The 21,229-nt window shown below is 39.4% G+C and overlaps 1 protein-coding gene across 4 annotated transcripts in view; it reads left to right on the top strand.

The window, feature by feature from the left end:
• LOC121436399 (myotubularin-related protein 3) overlaps positions 1-21,229 on the top strand; it is a 114,862-nt gene that overhangs the window by 50,593 nt on the left and 43,040 nt on the right. For all 4 annotated transcript variants that reach the window (XM_041636239.1, XM_041636240.1, XM_041636241.1 and 1 more), the window contains exons 3-7: positions 8,144-8,221; positions 12,702-12,791; positions 13,149-13,265; positions 18,524-18,606; positions 20,933-21,099. In XM_041636239.1, the coding sequence (XP_041492173.1) occupies positions 8,219-8,221; positions 12,702-12,791; positions 13,149-13,265; positions 18,524-18,606; positions 20,933-21,099 (460 nt within the window). In that variant the 5' untranslated portion in view covers positions 8,144-8,218. The remainder of the gene's footprint in view (positions 1-8,143; positions 8,222-12,701; positions 12,792-13,148; positions 13,266-18,523; positions 18,607-20,932; positions 21,100-21,229) is intronic.

Here is a 21,229-nt window from a genome sequence, read left to right on the forward strand (position 1 = left end):
CTGCACGCCAGAAGAGGGCACCAGATCTCATTGTAGATGGTTGTGAGCCACCATATAGTTGCTGGGAATTGATCTCAGGACCTCTGAAAGAGCAGTCAGTGCTTGTAACCTCTGAGCCATCTCTCCAGCCCCAAATGAAAACCTTTTCTATAATAGTTATTTTCAATTTCCTTTTAATAACTTTGTAGCTGACATGGTGGTTTGTTCCTGTAATCCCAGCACTTGGGAAATTGAGGCAACAGGATCTCTGCCAGTTCTGGGTTACAGTTGTGAGTTTAGGCCAGCCTGGGGTATATAGTATAGGGGGTGAACAAAACCAGAAAGGCCAACAAAAAAATTTATATAGAAAAATACATTTTCCTAGCTTGATGTGGTAATGTACACCTATAATCTCATCACTTAGGAAATTGAGGATCACAAATTTAAGGCCAGTCTGAAACTAACACAGCAAGACTCTGCGTGTCTTAGAACCAACCAGACTAAACCAAACCAAAAACAAACCCATCTAATAGAAATATAAAGTAAGTGTTCTAAAAGTATGAGAATGGAAAGTCTCTTCCTACTTTTTCCTTTTTGAGATAGGGTCTTATGTTTCCCAGCTGGTTTTGACTTACCCTGTAGCTGATGGTGACCTTGAATTTCTAGTCTTTCCTCCCGACCTTCCAAGTGTTGGGTTGTAACTGTGTGTCACTATACCCAGTTTTTTTGGGATCTGGGGGACGAACCTCAGGCTCTTGTGTGTATTAGGTTAGCACTACTGACCGGCCTGGGTCTCTAGTCCTTATCCCACCCTTTTCTAAAGAGGGGTGGCCATTGTTAACCATTACTGTACCATTCTTCTGTGCACATAAAAATGTGCTTAATAGTTGGTACAGATATTGCTTATGTGTAATTTATCTAATTTTTAAAATAACAGAACTCTTAGAACTTTCACCAAGTTGAGGCCAGGAGTGGTGAGGTCTCATAATCCCAGCATTCAGGAGAAGAAGGAGGATTATAAATTTGAGGTCAGTCTTGGCTGCGTTTCTGATCCTGCATCGAAAGACAAAACTAAAGTAAACAAACAACAAAAGTAACCTTACAAGTTGATGACTGTGGTGATTTTGAGGCATACATGTATGCACACTTTAGCAGTAACCCTTGTATGGCCCCTCCACACAGTTTATATTCTTTCATTCAGTAGACTGTTTGAAGACCCAGTGCTACAGAAATAGTGACTTGTATAGAGAGTTACGGATAGGTTTTGTTGTTATTGTCGTTTTTAAATAACTTTTTTTGTGGTAATGGAAAAATGGAAATGGTATAAATGTATGATCAGGTAATCTGATTAGATTATAGTAGATTGAGATATAATGAAATGCCGGACTGCTATCCAAATATACGCACGGATGTAAGAAGGATTTGATTTACTATTAGAATAAAGTAAATTGGAGAATAGTAAATATAGTGTGATTCTCTTTACTTCTCTTCCTCTTTTAGGGTTCTAGTATGTGCATTTTTATATATGTATAGAGAAGCTTTTGAAACAAAAGTACAAAATAGTTAACAATGACTGTACTTAGGTGTGGGTGAAGTGCCACAGAGGCAACTTAGTTATTAAAGTAAGTTTCTAAGGTGCAGTTCACATATTACCTAGTCACTTGTGTCTCATCATCTCAGAGAGACAGTCTTTATCCTTAGCTGTCATCCCCTTCACCTTCTATCTCCACCAGCACTAAGCAACCACTAGTCTGTTTTCTATCCCGTCAGCAGTCTATCAGATTTCACTGTTCTGGAACCCTATCTTATGTCTTTTGTGACTGGCTTTATTCACTTAGTGTAATGTGTTCAAGGTTCATCCATTCCTTTAACTATAATGGTGTAGCCCACTGTTTCAGTGTGAGGCATTCTGTTCATTCATTCATCCGTAGTGGTCATTTAGATCTGGCTATTTTGTTTTTTGTTTTTCGAGATGGGGTTTCTTTGTGTCACCTTGGCTGTCCTGAAACTTGCTCTCTAGATCAGGCTGGCCTTGAACTCACAGAGATTTGCCTGCTCCTGCCTTCTGAGTGCTTGTTTAAAGATGTGTGCCATCACTGCCTGGTCCTATGACTATTTTGAATAACTGCTGTAAACACATTTATAGAAAATTTCATGTAATGTATGTTTTGTTTTCTTGGTTAGATATATAGGAGTGGGCTTGCAGGATCACACAATAATAATAACTATGTTTTATCATTTGAGCACAAACCTCCCAGTTTTCAAAGAGACAATGCACTGTTGTACACTAATTGTTTACTCTTTACATATGTTTTTAACAGTTCTTTTTTTCTTTTTTTATTGAGAAAAGGAGAAAAAAAAACAAGTTTCCACCTCCTCCCAGCCTCCCATTTCCCTCCCCCTCCTCCCCCCTATGCCCCCTCCTCCCCCCCTTCTCCCCCTCCCCCCATTCCTTTCCCCCTCCCTCTCCAGTCCAAAGAGCAGTCAGGGTTTTCTGCCCTGTGGTAAGACCTAGGACCTCCCACCTCCGTCCATATCTAGGAAGGTGAACATCCAAACTGGCTGGGCTCCCACAAAGCCATCACATTACGTAGGATCAAACCCCCGTGCCATTGTCCTTTGCGTCTCATCAGCCCTCATTGTTCGCCATGTTCAGAGAGTCCAGTTTTATCCCATGCTTTTTCAGTCACAGTCCAGCTGGTCTTGGTGAGCTCTCAATAGATCAGCTCCACTGTCTCAGTGGGTGGGTGCATCCCTCGTGGTCCCGACTTCTTTGCTCATGTTCTCCCTCCTTCTGCTCCTCATTGGGACTTTGGGAGCTCAGTCCAGTGCTCCAGTGTGGGTCTCTGTCTCTATCTCCATCCATCACCAGATGAAGGTTCTATGATGATATGCAAGATATTCGTCAGTATTGCTCAAGGATAGGGTCATTTCAGGTTCCCTATTCTCAACTGCCCAAGGAACTAACTGGGGACCTCAGCTTGGGCACCTGGGAGCCCCTCTAGGGTCAGGTCTCTTGGCAACCCTAAAGTGGTTCCCTTAACTAAGAATTGTGGTTCTGTGCTCCCCTGTCCAACCTTCCTTTATCCCAATCCTCCTGCTTTCCCAAGGCCCGACCTCCTTCCCTTCTAACTTTCCTCTCCCCATCTCCCCTTACCCCCAACCCACCCCACCCCAAGATCCAAATTTTCTCCCCGGCAATTTTGTCTACTTCCCTTAGCCAAGAGGATAACTATATGTTTTTCCTTGGGTTCCCCTTCTTACTTAGCTTCTTTAGATTCACCTATTGTAGACTCCGTGACCCTTATTTATGGCTAGAAACCAATTATGAGTGAGTACATCCCATGTTCATCTTTTTGGGTCTGGGATACCTCACTCAGGATAGTGTTTTCTATTTCCATCCATTTGCATGCAAAATTCGAGAAGTCATTGTTTTTTTACCGCTGAGTAGTACTCTAATGTGTAGATATTCCATACTTTCTTCATCCATTCTTCCATTGAAGGGCATGTAATACTATTACAACAAAAACATGAAGATGTTTAAGGTGCTTACCAGACTAACTGCAATGACTCAATTTCTTTATTTTGTGCTCAGAGTGTAACTGCCATGCTGGGCTTTCTCCTCCTCCTCTTCCTCCTCCTCCTCCTCCTCCTTCTTCTCTTCCTTTTTTTTTTTTTTTTTTTGGCCAGACTTTTCTTCTTTTTATGGCTGACTGGTGTTCTATTGCATGTATAGTTAGTTCATTCATGGATATCTAAGTTGATCCCATATCTTATATATCACAACTAGATATGAAATAAACATAGAAATGCATCTAAAGCTTCAATATACTCTTTTCAGTTCCTTTGAAAACTTAAGGTTTTCAATGATAGCTTGCATTGTTTGAGGGTCTAAAAATAGAGACAATAACTTAATCTCTATTTACCCATTTCACTGATCTTGAAAAGTTATCAGCTCATGGTCCATCTTGTTTCACAGGTACTCTTCATTCCAAATGTACCTTCATTTATCACTTCATCTATGTGTATTGTAGTGATACATTTAAGAGATGAATTCCTTAAAGAGAAAAAAAAAGCTAAAACCAGGTGCAAAAATCCATAACCACACCCTCTGTGTATTTGTGCGCACGTTAGAGACCATAGCCCGTGTGTTTAAAATTAAGGTTGTTGCTGCTCAGTTTATTCTGTAACTTTCTTTGGAGTAAAAATATTTATACTTAGTTTGAGTATTCATCCCCCTTTACCCACTTTTTAATTGAGGTATAATTCATATCACATAAAGACCACTCTTTCCAAGGTATGCAGCTCAGTGGATTTTAGTATATTCATCATGTACAAACCTTTTCATTGTCTCATTCTAGATTTCTGTCCCCCATGAATATAACCTTGAGCCCACAGAAAGCACTCCATATTCCTCTCTGTTCCTCTGGATATACCTGTTCTGGATAGTTAATTGAATTTGTAGCGTTTTACATTCCAGGTTTTTTTCACTTAGCATAATGTTTTTTATCCATGCTGTCATGGGTCAGTATTTCCTTTCTTGTTATTGTTAAATAAGATTCCATTCTATATATGTTGCTTTATCTTTTTATTTGCTGTACATTTGAATTGTTTCCATTCTTTGGCTATTATGAATATTGTTGCATGAATGTTTTACGAGCCTTAAAATCAGTCCTTCTCTTCTTCCCTCCCTCCTTTCTTCCTTCTGAACAGGGTCTTTCCCCTGGCTGTCCTGGAACTCACTCTGTAGACCAGGCTGGCCTCTAACTCACAGAGATCTGCCTGCCTCTCCATCCCAAGTGCTGGCATACACCACCATGGTATACACCACCATGCCCTGGCTTAATTTTTAATTTCTTTCGATTTCTGTTTATGTTTTTTTTTCTTTTTGCTTTTGAGATGGGTTCTTGTTGTGTTGGGCTCAAGTGATAACTCCAGCTGCCTGAGTATCTGGGACTCCAATTATGCAGCACCGAGCCCAGCTTCTTAGTGTACAAGTTTTGTATAAGAAAATCCTTCCATCCTTTCAGGTATGTGCCCAGCAGTAAAACTGATGGGAAATATGACTACATAGCTCTTTTGGGAACAGTCGAACTGTTTTCACAGAGATGTACTTCTGAGAATTTCAGATTCTTCATATTCCACCTACATTCTATACATATGCATATACTTTAAAATGTGTGCCTGTACATGTATGTGTGCAGGTGTACATGTGTGAAAACCTTATATAGCATCTTCAAGAATGCCATCTGCTTCCTTAGAGGCAGGATCTTGATCCTCCCTCCCCCATCCCCTTTTGGTTTTGGTTTTTCAAGACAGGTTTCTCTGTTTCTCTGTGTGACCATAGCTGTCCTGGAACTTGCTCTGTAGTCCAGGCTGCCTTCAAACTCAGAGATCCACCTGGCTCTAAGATAGGGTCTCTTGTGGTTCTTTTTTTTTTTTTTTTCCTGGTTTTTCGAGACAGGGTTTCTCTGTGGTTTTGGAGCCTGTCCTGGAACTAGCTCTTGTAGACCAGGCTGGTCTCGAACTCACAGAGATCCGCTTGCCTCTGCCTCCCGAGTGCTGGGATTAAAGGCATGTGCTACCACCGCCCGGCTCTCTTGTGGTTCTTTTTTTTTTTTTTTTTTTTTTTTAGTATCAATAATTCTTGTAGTTTAATGGGAGACCAGAGAGAGAGAGAGGAGAATGTCCAGGAGCTGGTAGGCTGGTTAGCCTGAAATACAAAGTAGAAAAATAGCAGAGAGACCCTATCTGAGCAGTAAAGACAGATATCCAATGTTCTCCTTTGACTGCCACAGGTATGCCCAAATTCACACCAACTAATGTGTGTGCACACATCCATATACACATATATACACAGATTTAGTACACAGAGGAAAACCATCCTATATATCCAAACTTCATCATCTAGTCCCTTTGATGACAGTTCAGGATACCACAACCGGCCCAGGTCCTGAAGTAAAGTGTTTCATTTTACTCCAGAAATATGAGGAAGAGCCAGGCTCTGCAGGTGTGTGGTTAGCTGGCTTAGCTCTGCAGTGATGTTCAGAGAAAATGGCCTGGCATTCAGTTCAGATGATGAACAAGCATCTCACAATTGCTGGGAAGTTAATAAAATAGTTAAGACAAAGCAATCTAAAGAGGCTCATGAGATTTGCATCCAAGGTGGCAAATCACATTTATAAATCTCTCTAATACTAATCTTTCTTCGACCTTCCTTGGAAGACACAACTTGGTTACTTTGGACATCCATAAAAAGAAGGTCCATTGTCAGACTGTAGAATAAGTGACTGGTGAACCACTTGCTGCCTTCGGCATCTGTCACCATATTCTGTATTTATATTTTATTTATTTATTTTTTATTTTTTTTATTTTTATTTTTTATTGAGAAAAGGAGAAAAAAAAACAAGTTTCCACCTCCTCCCAGCCTTCTCTCCCTCCCCCCACTCTTTTCCCCCTCCCTCTCCAGACCAAAGAGCAGTCAGGGTTTTCTGCCCTGTGGTAAGTCCTAGGTCCTCCCACCTCCGTCCATATCTAGGAAGGTGAACATCCAAACTGGCTAGGCTCCCACCAAGCCAGCACCTTAAGCAGAGATTACAAACAAAAAGGTAGAGGAAATGAATAAATCGCTCAAAGACACGCAAGAAAACCAAGAGAAACAAGAAAAAGCAATCTCTTGTGGTTCTTATTAGCCTAAAGCTCACCAGCTACTAGACTGGCAGGTCAGTGAGCCCCAAGGATCCTCCTTTATGCCTCTTCCGTGCTTTGATTACAAGTGTGTGCCACTGGGCCCAGTTTTTAGTATGTAATACTAATAATTAGAACATGTATCAAATTTATGTCTGTGTTAAGATAGAGCAGTTTGAGTTGTAAGTAATAATCCAGTGGTGGAAGACTTGCCTATCACGTGACCAGGCCCTGGGTTCATTTCACAACAACATAAGACAACAACAAACATAGTACAGTAGTTTAAATATGTGAATGATGTTGTCACTTTCAGCTGGATAAGCAATAGGCATCTGAAACAAACTTGGTTTCTCTGTGTTCTTTTTCCCTATCACTTATGGGCTGAGGAATTCACTTTTCTTAAGGGTGTCCTTCACCAGGAAAGTCCTTAGTCCCTTTTCTAGTTGCTGAGACAGCAAGTTTGAGATACCTTTCTGTCACATTTAGTGGATCAACTCATTGTGTGCGTTTGTGTGTGTGTGCACACATGCATGCATACACACAACTATCGCTTCAGAGACTATGAAGAATCTGGTAGCACTACTGTGTCACTGCTGCCTTGTAAGTCTGGTATTGCACTGTCACATCCAGGGCTCTCAGCATCTTTCTTTGTCCCTTGTCTCCAACAGTGATTGTCCCTCATAGCACTCTGTTAAAATAATCCTTTTCTCACAACCCAGCAGAGGAACAGGCACAGACAGAGCCTTGGCCCCGCTGTTCCTTTGATGTTCTCTTTCACTTATTTAATGCTGCTTTTACAGCTCTTATGCTGAGTATTGACGTTCAAACTCCCCAAAATACCATCCTTTTTTTTTTTTTAAATTAAACTTGAGCAAAGCCATAACACCAGGTTTGTATGATGGTAATCTGTTGAGGGAAGGAGCCCTTCGGGAGAGTGCTAGCACTCCTCTGCATTTCTAGTTGGACGTTCTTTTGTTTTTAGAAGCACAGGTGAGAGGATTATAGTAGCTCAGGAATTTTCAGGTAAGTACAGAATATCAGGATAATAGAGCAGTTGATTCATATTTTACCTGCTAAGTCAATTTGTTTCCATAGACAGGGTGATCCATTTTCCATAAAATAAGCCACACAAATATCCTGAAACATTAGGAGAATATTGTGTTTGCAGATTGATTTTAATTATTGCTTTTTTAATCTTCAAGATTCATAACATTTGAAAATTACTCTCAACACAGGAATGTCAATGGTTTTCACTTTCCTTACAGAGCTAGTTAAAGTTAGGAATACTTCCACAAAGGTGTTATTCAGTTTAGAACTAATGGTGAGGATTTGGCTGGTTGATATTCAGCTTATTCAGGGATGACTCTGGTTGAATTTCAGGTCTGTGTATGCAGTCTCTTTAATTAGGGTATGACCAATTAGGGGAAAAACTATTGCCAATTTTGCCTCCCCCTTTTTTTCCTTCCTAAAATAAAAGGTCTCAAGGAGAAGAGAAAGAAGAGCCTTGTTAGAGATTGGAGAAGGACGGGGTCTCTCCTGCCCTGGACTGGTCATGGTAAGTACAGAAATAAAGAAATTAGAGTTGGACTCCTATCTTGATGAAACGTGAACACTAATACATCTGTTTATGTTTTATAAGAAATAATTTCAGTTTTGCCCACTTCGTAATTATCTCTACCTCCTTTGCCAGCTCCTCAGTACCTGTCCACTATGAATAGAAGAGCTACTTTTACGGTAGCCGAATCCTGAGAGCTAGATATGTAGCACACCTTAAGTCAGTCAGTAAATGGAGGCAAGATTGAAATATATCATTCTCGGGCTCCAGGATTTTCATATCTTCCTTTAATAGGAAGCTGGCTTGGAGGTGTAGCTCAGGCTAAACCACATGCTATTGCATATGTGAGGCCCAGGCTCACTTCTTCCCTTTCCCTAAAAACATTCTAAGAAGCAAGACATGTAAAAATGATTTTTATGTGTTTGTTTGGTGAGTGTAGAGATTGTGAGATGGCCACTCACAATTTTTTTATTTGATTTGCAGAATTGTGAAATATTGTAAAATGCTTTATAAAACAATTATATATTATAGACTGATCAAACTGAGCTAATTAACATACACTGTCACCATAGCACACATTTTAAATGAATTTGTTTTCTGGACGGCAGCAATTCCCTGCCTTTCCTTTAAGATTCTTTTGACCCGGGCTGGAGAGATGGCTCAGAGGTTAAGAGCATTGCCTGCTCTTCCAAAGGTCCTGAGTTCAATTCCCAGCAACCACATGGTGGCTCACGACCATCTGTAATGGGGTCTAGTGCCCCCTTCTGGCCTGCAGGCATATGCACAGACAGAATATTGTATACATCATAAATAAATAAATATTTTTTTTTAAAAAAAGATTCTTTTGACCCATAACAGATGGGCAGCTGTGCACACCCAGCCTTTCCCTTTCCTTGAAGAACACAATGGGCATTTCGGTGGCCTATGGGCCATTTAGGCAGAGAAAATGGAACACAGCCAGCTACATCTCATCAGTCCTAAGAAAGTGTAAGCAAAGCTTTGAGGACTAGAGAAATTGCTCTCTATAGCATTGTCTGATTTATTTGTTTGTTTTTGTCGTTAACCATGTGGTAGTTCCTAGACCCTAAGTGTTTCATGCTGGTGCACAAAGAGGAAATTGAAAATAGCATGTTAATTTCTAACTTCATTAGGGACGCGTGGAAAATGCTTTTTAAAATTAAAAAAAAAAAGTGAAATAGCAACAATCCTTGCCCAGCTAGTTGTATGGTAATGTCGTACTAAAAGGGAGAGGAAGTTAATTTCTCCCTTTTTAAAGGTGGACCAGTGGGCATCACAATTTTCCAATTTAATCTTGTACCCAAAGCATGATGACATTTTACTGTTTTTTTTTAATTTAAAGTATACAGTTTTTGTTTTCCCTCAGTTTTCAAAGCTAAAAGTGTGCTTGCTTAATATTAACATGATGTGCATGCCAGTGCCAATGATCAGCAATTGGGCATCAAAGCAGCTCTGCTGTGCACTGCTTGCCCTTCACCGTGTGCTAAATAGCCAGCCGTACAGTCCTTTTCCTGGTACTGTTGAGGTCTCTGTGGTACCTAGCACAGTCCTCTGGAGATCCCAATAGTTATGGAGCAGTGTGACCACACATCATAAAAGATCTGTCTTAGTTACTGTTCTGTTGCTGTAAAGAGACACCATGACTGTCAGTGTTTTAATTGCTATGCAGAGACACCATGACCACAACTCTTATAAAGAAAACATTGAATTGAGGGTGGCTGGCTTACAGTTTCAGAGATTCAGTCCTTTTTCATCATGATGGGGAGCATGGTAGCATATAGGCATACATGGTGTTGGAGCTGAGACTGCTACATCTTGCAGGCAGCAGGAAGTCAAGTGACTGTCATAATGAAGCTTGAAGAAAAGAGATCTCAAAGCCTGTCCCCACAGTGATACACTTCCTCCTACAAGGCTATACCTCCTAATAGTGCCACTCCCTTCGGGAGCCATTTTCTTTTAAACCGTCACTATGACTATGGCAACTTGTAAAAGAAAGTATTTAATTGGGGGTTTACTAATGGTTCCAGAGGGTTAGTCCGTGACCATCATGGTAGGGAGTATGGTAGAACAAATGGCAGACATGGTGCTGAAATGGTAGCCAAGAGCTTTTGCAACCTCAAAGCCCATCCCCCGTGAGACATCTCCTTCAATAAGGCCACACAGCCTAGTCTTTCCCAAACAGTTCCACCAACTGGGAACCAAGCATTCAAATATGTAAGCCAGTGGGGGTTAGTCTCATTCAGACTACCCCAAGATCATTATATCAAATTAAAAAAAAAAAGTTAGAATTTTGCTATGAGAACTCATGGTTGTGTGTATTGTTTTCTGATTGGTCCATGTTACTCACTCACATGTACGTATCAGTATATGTCTAAGTCATAAGTCTTATAACGCAAGCTTCAATTTTGCTATTATTTAAACATTTTCTCATTTGTCTATTGGATTCCTGATAATTACTTTATTAGCTATGTAATTCTTTGAAATTGTTAAGTCATTGATTTATTTTAGTGTAAATAGTATTGTTTTATCATTTGGATTTTTGTTTTTGAGCCTTAGTTTTTACAGAAAATTCTAGAATACTGAATTTTGGTTTTCTTAAAGATTTTTTTCCAGTTATTCTTTGGCAGTTTCATGCATGTACATTGTTTTAATGATATCCAACTCCACTCCTACTCCCCAACACCACCTGCATCATTTCCTTCTCCTAGATACCTCTATTTTTCAAAGGATTTTAAATGAGACTTAAAGTGTGTCTTTTGGCAGATGTTTTCAGGGTTGTTATTTGTTCCCAGTAGGACTCTCCAGCCTATGTAAGGAGAAAGAAGTGCACACAGGCATATATACTGAGTTCTAGGCCAGCCTGAGATATAGTGTGAGACCCCATCTATAGAAAGCAGAAAACCAAAAAAATTTTCTGTGTAGTGCTTGTCTAACATGTTTGAGGCCCCAGTTTGATCCCCAGTAAAATGAAAATGGAGGGGGTTCTGACTATGTGAGCAGAGTTCATCATAATCTAGAGCCAGGCTCTCTCATGGACTATTTATGTCTTTTGGGCCTCCCTGTACTGTAACAGCCAGAGTGTAAAGTAGTTTTTTTTTTTTTTTTTTTTTTTTTTTTTTGGTTTTTCGAGACAGGGTTTCTCTGTGGTTTTGAAGCCTGTCCTGGAACTAGCTCTTGTAGACCAGGCTGGCCTCGAACTCACAGAGATCCACCTGCTTCTGCCTCCCAAGTGCTGGGATTAAAGGCGTGCGCCACCACTGCCCGGCTAAAGTAGTTATTTTTGAGAGTGCTTGACTTCCTACTTTGAAATTGTCTTAACTGGAAGAGACCTCTTGGTAGTGTAAGGCAGAATGAGCAGGGATAGTGGTTTACACTGCTTTAAATTTTGGAAATTTAGTTTTTAGTTTAGTTTTTTTGTTTGTTTTCTTTTATATTAAAACACTTTAAAAAGTTATTTATTTATTATGTATATTGTTCTGCCTGCATGTATGCATGCATGCTAGAAGAGGGCATCAGATCTCATTATAAATGATTGTGAGCCACTGTGTAGTTGCTGGGAATTGAACTCAGTCCTCTGGAAGAGCAGCCTATGCTCTTAACCTCTGAGCCATCTTTCCAACCCTAAAGCACACCTTTTTGAAGCTTTCTGTATGCAGATTTTGCATAAAGGATATACAGTGTAGCAAACTAACATTCAGCACTTAATAGTTTCATGAATTATCAATTCATAGAGCTGTTTCATTTATTCTTCTCCCATTCCTTTATTATACCCCTTAATTATGTTGAAGTGAGTTTCAAACATAATTTCTTTATTTTTAAGTAAGTATATATTTTTCAAAAATAAAGATGTAAAATTATAACATAAGGAGCAAAATTACTGCTTATTGGTTTCTTTCAAAAGGCACCACAGCCTCTTGGTGCCCACAGAGACTGTAATGCTTGATAATTTTTGCATCAGTGTGTTTCAGATTAGGGATACTTGTAATAGTCAGACTTCTGTTCTTATTACAAATGCTGAGAGAAGTCCACTAAAAAACTAAAAAAGAGAAAAGATTTATTTTGGCTGATTGTCTTTGTCAGTTGGCCCTGGTTTATATCAAAGTGGGAACATGGGATGGAAAGCCCACTCACTTTGTGGTGCGGAGGAAACAGGGAAGGGGCTAGCTCCCTTCATTGGCCTATCTTCCTCTTATTGCCTCTCAGAATTTCCAGCTCCCTGCTAACAGTGCTGTGTGTTAGCATCAAAGCCTTTAACATGTGGGCCTTTGAGGAACCCTTATCCAAACTATAGCAATAACTAAGATAGTAGATGAAGCACTTTGGGGGATAGTTTTCCTGAGTTTTTCTGCTTGTTTCAAAATGGTCATTGGATTATTATTGTGATTACATAAGTAAACATGGCAGAAAAATCAAGTATGGATGATAAGTAGAAGTTTTTAAATTAAACACTGGGGTTTTCCAGGATGAAGAGATGCGGCATAGCCTGGAGTGCATCCAAGCCAATCAGATATTTCCCAGGAAGCAGCTGATTCGAGAAGATGAGAATCTGCAGGTAATTACAGACCATTTTTTGACAGTGTATTATAATAACGATGGAGCAAAACTAGTGGATTGAAATAATGTATAATAGATGCATTTCCTAAACTGTACATATAGAAGTGCAATCTGGAAAACATTGTTCCTTTTTGAAAGATTTATTTCCTAAAAGGTCATTGTTTAGTATGATTATTTATCATCATAAAAGTTCCTAATTTTGGTAAGTATATTGAAATTAGGTGAGTGTAAGCTGTCTTTCAGATTCTTGATTTAAACCTGTATGGCAGAGGGTTTATTGTCCTTTTGTTCACCTGATCATTTAATCTGGACCATTTCTGCTCTGGAACTATGAAAGGTTTCTTTTGTTTTCCAGGTTCCTTTCCTTGAACTTCATGGAGAGAGCACAGAGTATGTGGGCCGTGCTGAGGATGCCATCATTGCCCTTTCTAATTACAGACTTCACATCAAGTTTAAGGAGTCACTTGTTAATGTAAGTGATTACCAACCATCCTTCCTGTAAGGTAGATAAGAAAAGGAAGAAATAAGAATTGTACAGGCTTGGGTATTTGAAAGCATTTTGTACTGTGCATTTCTCTCATTTAATTTCATGCTCAAGGACTGTTTGGTAAGGTACTCCTATGATTTATTTAAAACAATTCATCTTGTCTGCTTGTTAGTTAATACTTGTACCAGATGCTGCTGTTTTATTAAGCTTTATAAAGGTACAAAGTTTATTACAGACTGACATATCAGGCTCCTACATTGGTAAGGATCCATGTTAGTATGTTGTTTATTTGCATAATGAACTCTTACTAATGCAAAGGAAGTTGGAAGTTGTTATGAGTGCATTTGCTCTTTATTGGTTATGAGGTTCCACTAAGTAGAACTGGTTCTTCCAGTGCACTTCTGTCCTTGGTAGTCTCCAGTGAACCAGCCCAGAAAGCCCCACAACTTCACCAGTTTCCACCAGTGGAAGTATTTTTTTTCCCCTTTACTTGCCGGTGTTGTGGCTTTCTGCATTTGAGTGCCAGTGCAGAGAAGTGTGTTGTGATGTCTTTAAGAGCTCAGGTCTACATTCAGATTATGTGATTTGGAGGATTCTTTGAAATCTATTGCTTGCATTAATTTTATTCATCTTTCTAGAAATTACCTAACTATTCAAGTTGCAGCCTGTGATTTATAAGATCAGTGGCTGTCGTTTTTGAGCTAACATTTTACTTATTTATTTACTTACTTACTTACTCATTCATTCGTTCATTCATTCACGTTCTCGAGCCATTTTGACCTGAATTCTTCTGCCTGCCTTCTATAATTGGGTTATGTCTCTATTCAGTCCATTAGCTAACAGTGCACACCAGAGTCACCAAGGAAAAAGAAAATGTACTATGTTCACAGAGTTCTAGGGTGCTTTCTGTTGCCGTAATACACACCATGACCAAAGGCAACTTGGGGAAGAAAAGGTTTATTTCACCTTACAGCTTACAGCCTATCATTGAGGAAAGTCAAGGCAGGAATCTGAAGGCAGTAATGGAAGCAGAATCCAGGGGTAGTACTGCCCACCATGGACTATGCTCTCCCACATCAATCATTAATCAAGATTACGCCCCACAGATATGCCCACAGGCCAATCTGATTGAGATAATTCCTCAAGCGTGGGGGGGGGGGGCTCTTCTCAGGTGACTCTAGTTTGTGTCAAGTTAACAAAACTAACCAGCACAATGGTTCATTTGGATTTGATCATTTCTGACCAGTGGATAAAAAGTGGAAATGGTGCCGGGTGGTGGTGGCGGCACACGCTTTAATCCCAGCACTCTGGAGGCAGAGGTAGGCAGATCTCCATGAGTTCAAGACCAACCTGGTCTACAAGACAGGGCGGGTTCCAAAGCCACAGAGAAACCCTGTCTCGGGGAAAAAAAAACAAAAACAAAACAAAAACAAACCAGCAATTGAAAGTTCCCTGCCATGTCCTAGGGGAGGGAGTCAATTTACCACTCAACTTAAACTTAATTTTTTTTGTTCTTTAAGTGGCTGGCATCAGAGAACTTATAATTCAATTGCCTGTGAGAATGATAAAGGTTCATCTTATTACATTTTCCCATATCATCCCATTTATCAGCTCACTAGATTTGGCTAAATACTTAAAGGTCTATTTTTAGATTTGTTTGGGACTAGGGTCTGTAAGAAAATCACATCATCTACCATCTTAAAGCTGTTTTCTTTATTTGTTCTATGAAAGTCAATTATGCAGCATGATGTGAAGCTGTGGTCCTTGTCCCTGTCAGCTTTTCTGTCTCCTTTCTAATAGTAAAACTGGGCCCCTCTGGCAGACCTCATACTTTGCACATTTTCCCTTCTCTCATGCCTGGGGACTTTCTCTTCATCTCTCAGAACTTGGTTCAGGTAGTAACTTCCTCTGTGAAGCTTTGCTCAAGTCTGTTCCCTTCTTGGCAGTAATTGCATTCAGTGGCCTGCTTCTGTATGTAAACATACTTTCACAGCTTTTACTAGACATGTTGTAACGCTTTGTTGATTTGTCTTTGTGTCTTTAGGATCCAATATGTCTCTTGATACCTGCAACTCAGTAAATAATGACTTGAAATTATTATGGATTTGAAATGAATATTAGATCTTCTCTCCCCTTTTGGATTTTAAGTTCATTTTAAAACAGTGCATTTCTGTGACTAGGCCTGTGTCATTCATCATTTATTTCTTATAGTAACTATATGAGTAGATTGTATTGTGATATTTTTTCATAGTGTGATTTTAATGTTTAAGAAACTGACAACAGTTCTTACTTTTAATCCATTTCCTTAGATGAAAGTGTTTTCTCTAGCATTTTAAATCTCTAAGTCTTAGAGCCATGTGTCACTTACAAAACCCCAGACACTGTGTTTGCACAGAAAAATGATTATGCAAAGTTATCTTGACATTGTAGGGACTATGCACATTTCTTATTGAGAAACACCACAGTGCTAGGGTTCCTGAGGTCATTCTAGGAACAAGATAGCTTATTCCTCCTGCAACAGATCCTAGATCTAGACCAGAGGATTGATAGTGGTTGCCTTTCTCCCTTCCCCTCTCTGCGACCCTCTGCTCTTTCTTCAGCAGATAAATGCTACAGCAAAACACAGGAGATCAGGAAACTCTATTAGCCAGGCTGTGGTGGCGCACGCCTTTAATCCCGGCAGTCGGGAGGCAGAGGCAGGCGGATCTCTGTGAGTTTGTGGCCAGCCTGCTCTACAAGAGCTAGTTCCAGGACAGGCTCCAAAGCTACAGAGAAAGCCTGTTTCGAAAACAAAAACAAAAATAAAACAACAAAAAAACGAAACCAAAACAAAACAAAAAACTATTAAAGGTCATTTTATCTAAATCATGCATATTTAAGCCATTAGAACCCAAATGTGCTATCTCTATGGTGGCATGCCCTACTTTGCATTTTTAGCACTTCAGAAAAAAAAGTTGCCATTAAATTTTAAATAGCTACCTAATATCAAATATTCTCTTAATTTCACAGCACATTGACTGCTTATAGGCTTGGATACAATGAGCACTATTCCTTTTATCTATACAACCTCAGTAAACATCAAGTTTACAGTTCCTAGAGTGAAATACCTCTGTGGAGAGTCCATTTGTAGCATTCCTGGTATGAGCAATCGTCTATTCTTTATTTTTTCCAAACTATATTTCTTTGAAACTTAGATAATTTATTAAGCAACTAAGTGTTCAAGTGGGATTTATGAAAGTTTAAAACAGTTTTTGTTGTGTAATTGAACAGACTGATCTTAATCTGCTATTTCTGAAACCACAGTGGGTGGCATGAGACTCTTGGGTGATGGCTGTTTCATGTTACCTTGCAGTCTTGAAAACCTGTCTCCTGTGTGAGTCTATTCTCTTTTACCAGTGCCCTAGTTGGTGCTCTTACGAGAATATTTTGTGGGGTGAAAATAAATTTTATAATAAGTAATAGTATTATGATCAAAAACGTAGACTGAGAGTGGAAGGGATGGCTCAGAAGCTAAAGGCAGTTGCTGGACAAGCTTGCTGACCCAAGTTTACTCCCTGGAACCTGCATAAAGGTGGAAGGAGAGAACCAATTCCCTATAGTTGTTTTCTGACCTGTATATGCTTACTGTGTTGTGTGTGTACACAGAATAATAAATAAACTTAGAATATCATGTAAACAGAGTTTAAAGCAGAAATGGTTTATAAAACTTTGTTTCTTGGTCAGTCTCTCAGTGCCTAACAGGTGGCAGTCTAACAGCTGTTGGTATTCTCCTTTGTCTAGCAGTTACCTTTGGTCACCATACACCAGAAAGATCTTTTTTGTTATTCTGCCAGCTAGTAGGTCAGAGTTTGTAGTAAGCCAGCTCTGAAATGAGCAGGGCTGACATGGGGCTACTCTTTGGAGGCAGCATGGTCAGTGAGCAAACCTAAGCAAATTTTTGGAGTGCTACTTGCAGTTCCTATAGCCACATTCTGACTGGGTTTGATACAGCATTAGGGACAAGTAAGCTACTCTTTTTCACAAGGCCTTAAGAGTGTATGCAGTCTGGGTGGGGGTAGTATACACCATTAATCCCAGCACTTGGGAGGCAGAGGCAGATGGAGCTTTATGAGATCGAGGATAGCCTGGACTACAGAGTGAGTTCCAGGACAGCTAGGACTACACGGAAAAACCCTGTCTCGGGGATGGGGTGGGGTGGGAGAATGCACTCAGGGCTGATTGTAACTCAGTTGGTAGAGTACTTGCCTAGCATGCATCGAACAAACCCTGAATGCAAAGCACCAAATAAAGCCATGGTGGTATAGACTGTAATTCTAGCACTTGGGAAGGTAAGAGAGTTAGTAGCTGTCTTTAGTGGCATAGGGAGTTTAAGACCAGCCTGGAATGCATAAGACCCTGCCTTGAAAAAAATGAATTTTTATTTTTTCATATCTTGTTTGGAAAATGCTTTTGTAGTTGGAGGTTAAGTCAGATATTTTCAGAAAGAATGTCACTGCGTCAACCTGAGAGTCGTTTACACACTTGAGAGACATTTCTTCTCTCTCACTGGCGTATCGATCTCTGTCCACTATTGTTAAGTAGGACCTGCTGACCTAGTTGTCAGGGAGGGGGACCATTCCAATTCACTCAAGCCTTGAGTCCTACTTGACAAACAAGGCTCTTCAACTGTTTTTTTTTTTTTTTGAGCAAGTTGGATCTAGCCTATTTTAGTTTCTTTGACTACTGTATAACTTCTTGTTATCTGTGTTCTATTCTACTGAGTAGAGACTCTGACCAGTGGCTACTGGTGTGCCGTGCAGGCAGTTAGGCCTCCTCCTTTTTCAGAAGCCTCCTTTGCTAAGAACTGAGGAATGAATCTACTCTGCCATCTGGAACAATGAACACTTGGAGTCCTGTTTGCACTAGACCTGTAGTACTTCTGTGTAGAGCTCTTCAGCTTTTGTGTTACTGCAAATCATAGCTTCTTAAAGTAGAACCTTGAGAGATGACCTTGTGAGTTTGATATTCAAGGATCTATTCCCTCTTCTTTTCCAAAGTCCCTACCTCTTCTTGGTGGTCATCATGCTGTGACTTGAGGTCATTGATTTAGGGAAAGGGAAACTCTAATGGGCTCTAGTAAGTCACTACTGGTCCAGCTAAACTTGTGGCTCTGATTGCTTCTTTCCCTGTTAATCATTTGGGCTGAGTGTGCCTGCAACATTAGTGCCTTTTGACTAAGAGGACTTTATCCTTTTTAATTTTAGGTTCCATTACAGCTTATAGAAAGTGTTGAATGCCGTGATATATTCCAGCTTCATTTGACATGCAAAGACTGCAAAGTTATCAGGTAGGTGGTGTGTTTGTGAGGCTGTGAAGTATTGGCAAAAATATTCTTTAAATTGTTGTTACATAGTTTGTTAGCAAAATGTCTTTTGAAGGCTCCATTTGTTAGAATAATTTCTGACTAGTTAGTTCCTGAAATATTTTATTTTTAGTGAATATTGTTATATAAACAGACACTTTTTATTTGGACATACACATAGCGGACAATGAGGAATACTGAGAATTCAAGAACAATTGCAGTGGGTTTTTGATCCTACTGCACGTACTGGCTTTGTGGGAGCCTAGGCAGTTTGGATGCTCACCTTACGAGACCTGGATAGAGGTGGGCAGTCCTTGGGCTTCCCACAGGTCAGGGAACCCTGATTGCTCTTCGAGCAGATGAGGGAGGGGGAATTGATCGGGGGAGGGGGAGGGAAATGGGAAGCGGTTGTGGGGACGAGGCAGAAATCCTTAATAAATAAATAAATTTAAAAAAAAAAGTATAAAAATTAAAATAGCAGTCGTGTAACATTTACCCTTGTTACTACTGTATCCCAATTTACTTTATTATTTGCAGAGCCTGTGTGTGTGTGTGTGTGTGTGTGTGTGTGAGAGAGAGAGAGAGAGAGAGAGAGAGAGAGAGAGAGAGAGAGAAATGAGAGATTGAGATTCTTTTCTGAAAAATTAAGTTGCTCCACTTGGCTCTTCAACCTTAAATCCTTTCCTAATAATAGAATATTTCCTCATATAACTTGTATACCATTGTCAGCTTCACAATTATATGATGATAAGACTTTTGCCAGATCTATTATCTTTGTCCTTTATAACATTCATTCTCACCCCTTCTCATTCAGCACATTCAGTAGAGAATTCATTCAGAGTCAGATAATGTGTTTAGCTGCATGACTGTAATCTTCATTAATCTGGAATCTTTCTGTAACCTTTCTGTGTCTTTTATGACAGTGGCATTTTGAATACTGTAGTTTCAGTAGATTGTTTCTCATTTTATGATTGTCTAGAGTTTCTTCAAAGTTAAATTGAAGTTAGGTTTCTACAATTGGAATACACAGACACACACACACACAGACACACACTTTCTTTTCAAGGTCCTGTGTTACATCTAGAGACAATTGATCTACTTGTCCCCTATTGATGACTTCTTATTAGTCCGGAGTGTTACCCAATTTCTCTAGTAATAGAGTAGTAGCAGCAGCAGCAGCAGTAGTAAATTTCTACATTCTTCCCCATATAACCAATAAACCACTTTGAGAAAATACAAGTGTCTTATCTCTCACCAAAATTTCTCTTAAGTTTAACATTTATTCATGATTTTATCAAGTCTAATTTTACCCTAATTGTTGCAAAATTATGCCTAAAATAGGTTTTTAATTTAATAACTCTAGACATGCTCCATTCTTGACATTTTTACTTTATTCCTTTGATCTGTTTTGGGGTACCAGTAAATACCGTGTTGTTATGTTAATGAGCTACCTTGGTTGGGACAAGGGAAGGGTGTAAGGAAAACATTAACTTGCCTTTTTAGCTACTCACATTAGTCTTCCTTCCTGAAGCAGTCTGTGTGGCCCAAGGTGGCCTGAGACTTGTAGTACTCCTGCTTTAACTTTCTGACTTACTTTTGATAACTGACAGCCATTCAGATTTTAAAGTTTGTGTAGTTTCAGTTTTCAGTACTACATTTAAAAATAAAAGTTATGTAAGTCCTCAAAAACTCAATTTGTATTAATTATTCTAACCCTTTAATTGTATATACTGAAAATTGCTGTTGATAATGCAACTATTTTGTTCTCTGTGTGGTTGTAGCTGAAAGTTTGCATGTCCTCTGGCTTAATTTGGATCTGATTGTCCTAATTGCTAAGTAGACAAATTTTGAAACCACCTCCCAACTGGCTATGGATAGTGTTGTGGTCTGTTTTTTAGGTTGACCTATTATATCATAACAAAAGAAAAAGAACTTCTGAACTTTTCTGACTTTTCTTGAGAGAGATAGATGACTTTAGAACTATCTGAAGAAGTAGGGTGAGACCTAATTCATTGGAGAGACAAACTAATGCTTTACTTTGATAATCACCATTAATTACTTTCAGAAGAGATTCATTAGATCAAAATAATAGATTTTCCATATGTCCACCCTCCCATTTTTTAAAGATTTTGTACCCCTGGCTGCAATTTGTTGTTTTTATTGTAAGTAGTAGTGAATGACTGTCTGTGATGCTTTCTTCACTTCTAGTTGATCCTTCATTATGAACAGGCACTCTTGAAATGGTGGCTTTTCTTAGACTTCATTATCAACTGTTATCTGATTACATTCATACTTGTTTTGCTTTGCAAAGGTGTCAGTTCCCAACCTTTGAGCAGTGTCAAGACTGGCTTAAGAGATTGAACAATGCAATCCGACCACCTGGTAAAATAGAAGATCTCTTCTCATTTGCATACCATGCTTGGTGCATGGAGGTCTACGCCAGTGAAAAAGAACAGCATGGAGACTTGTGCAGACCAGGTAGGCCAGACTTCTTATAGAACTTTGCTTGAAGGTGCCTTTATCATGAAATGGGAACCTATATGATTCATGTCTTCAATCTCTGTCTATTATTATAAAGTACCATGTGTGTTTCCGGTTTTCTAAGTTT

The sequence above is a fragment of the Microtus oregoni genome, unplaced genomic scaffold (genome assembly GCF_018167655.1).
Source record: "Microtus oregoni isolate MIOR12 unplaced genomic scaffold, Mior012 000049F_ref0000343, whole genome shotgun sequence".
In the NCBI taxonomy this organism is placed as follows: domain Eukaryota; kingdom Metazoa; phylum Chordata; class Mammalia; order Rodentia; family Cricetidae; genus Microtus; species Microtus oregoni.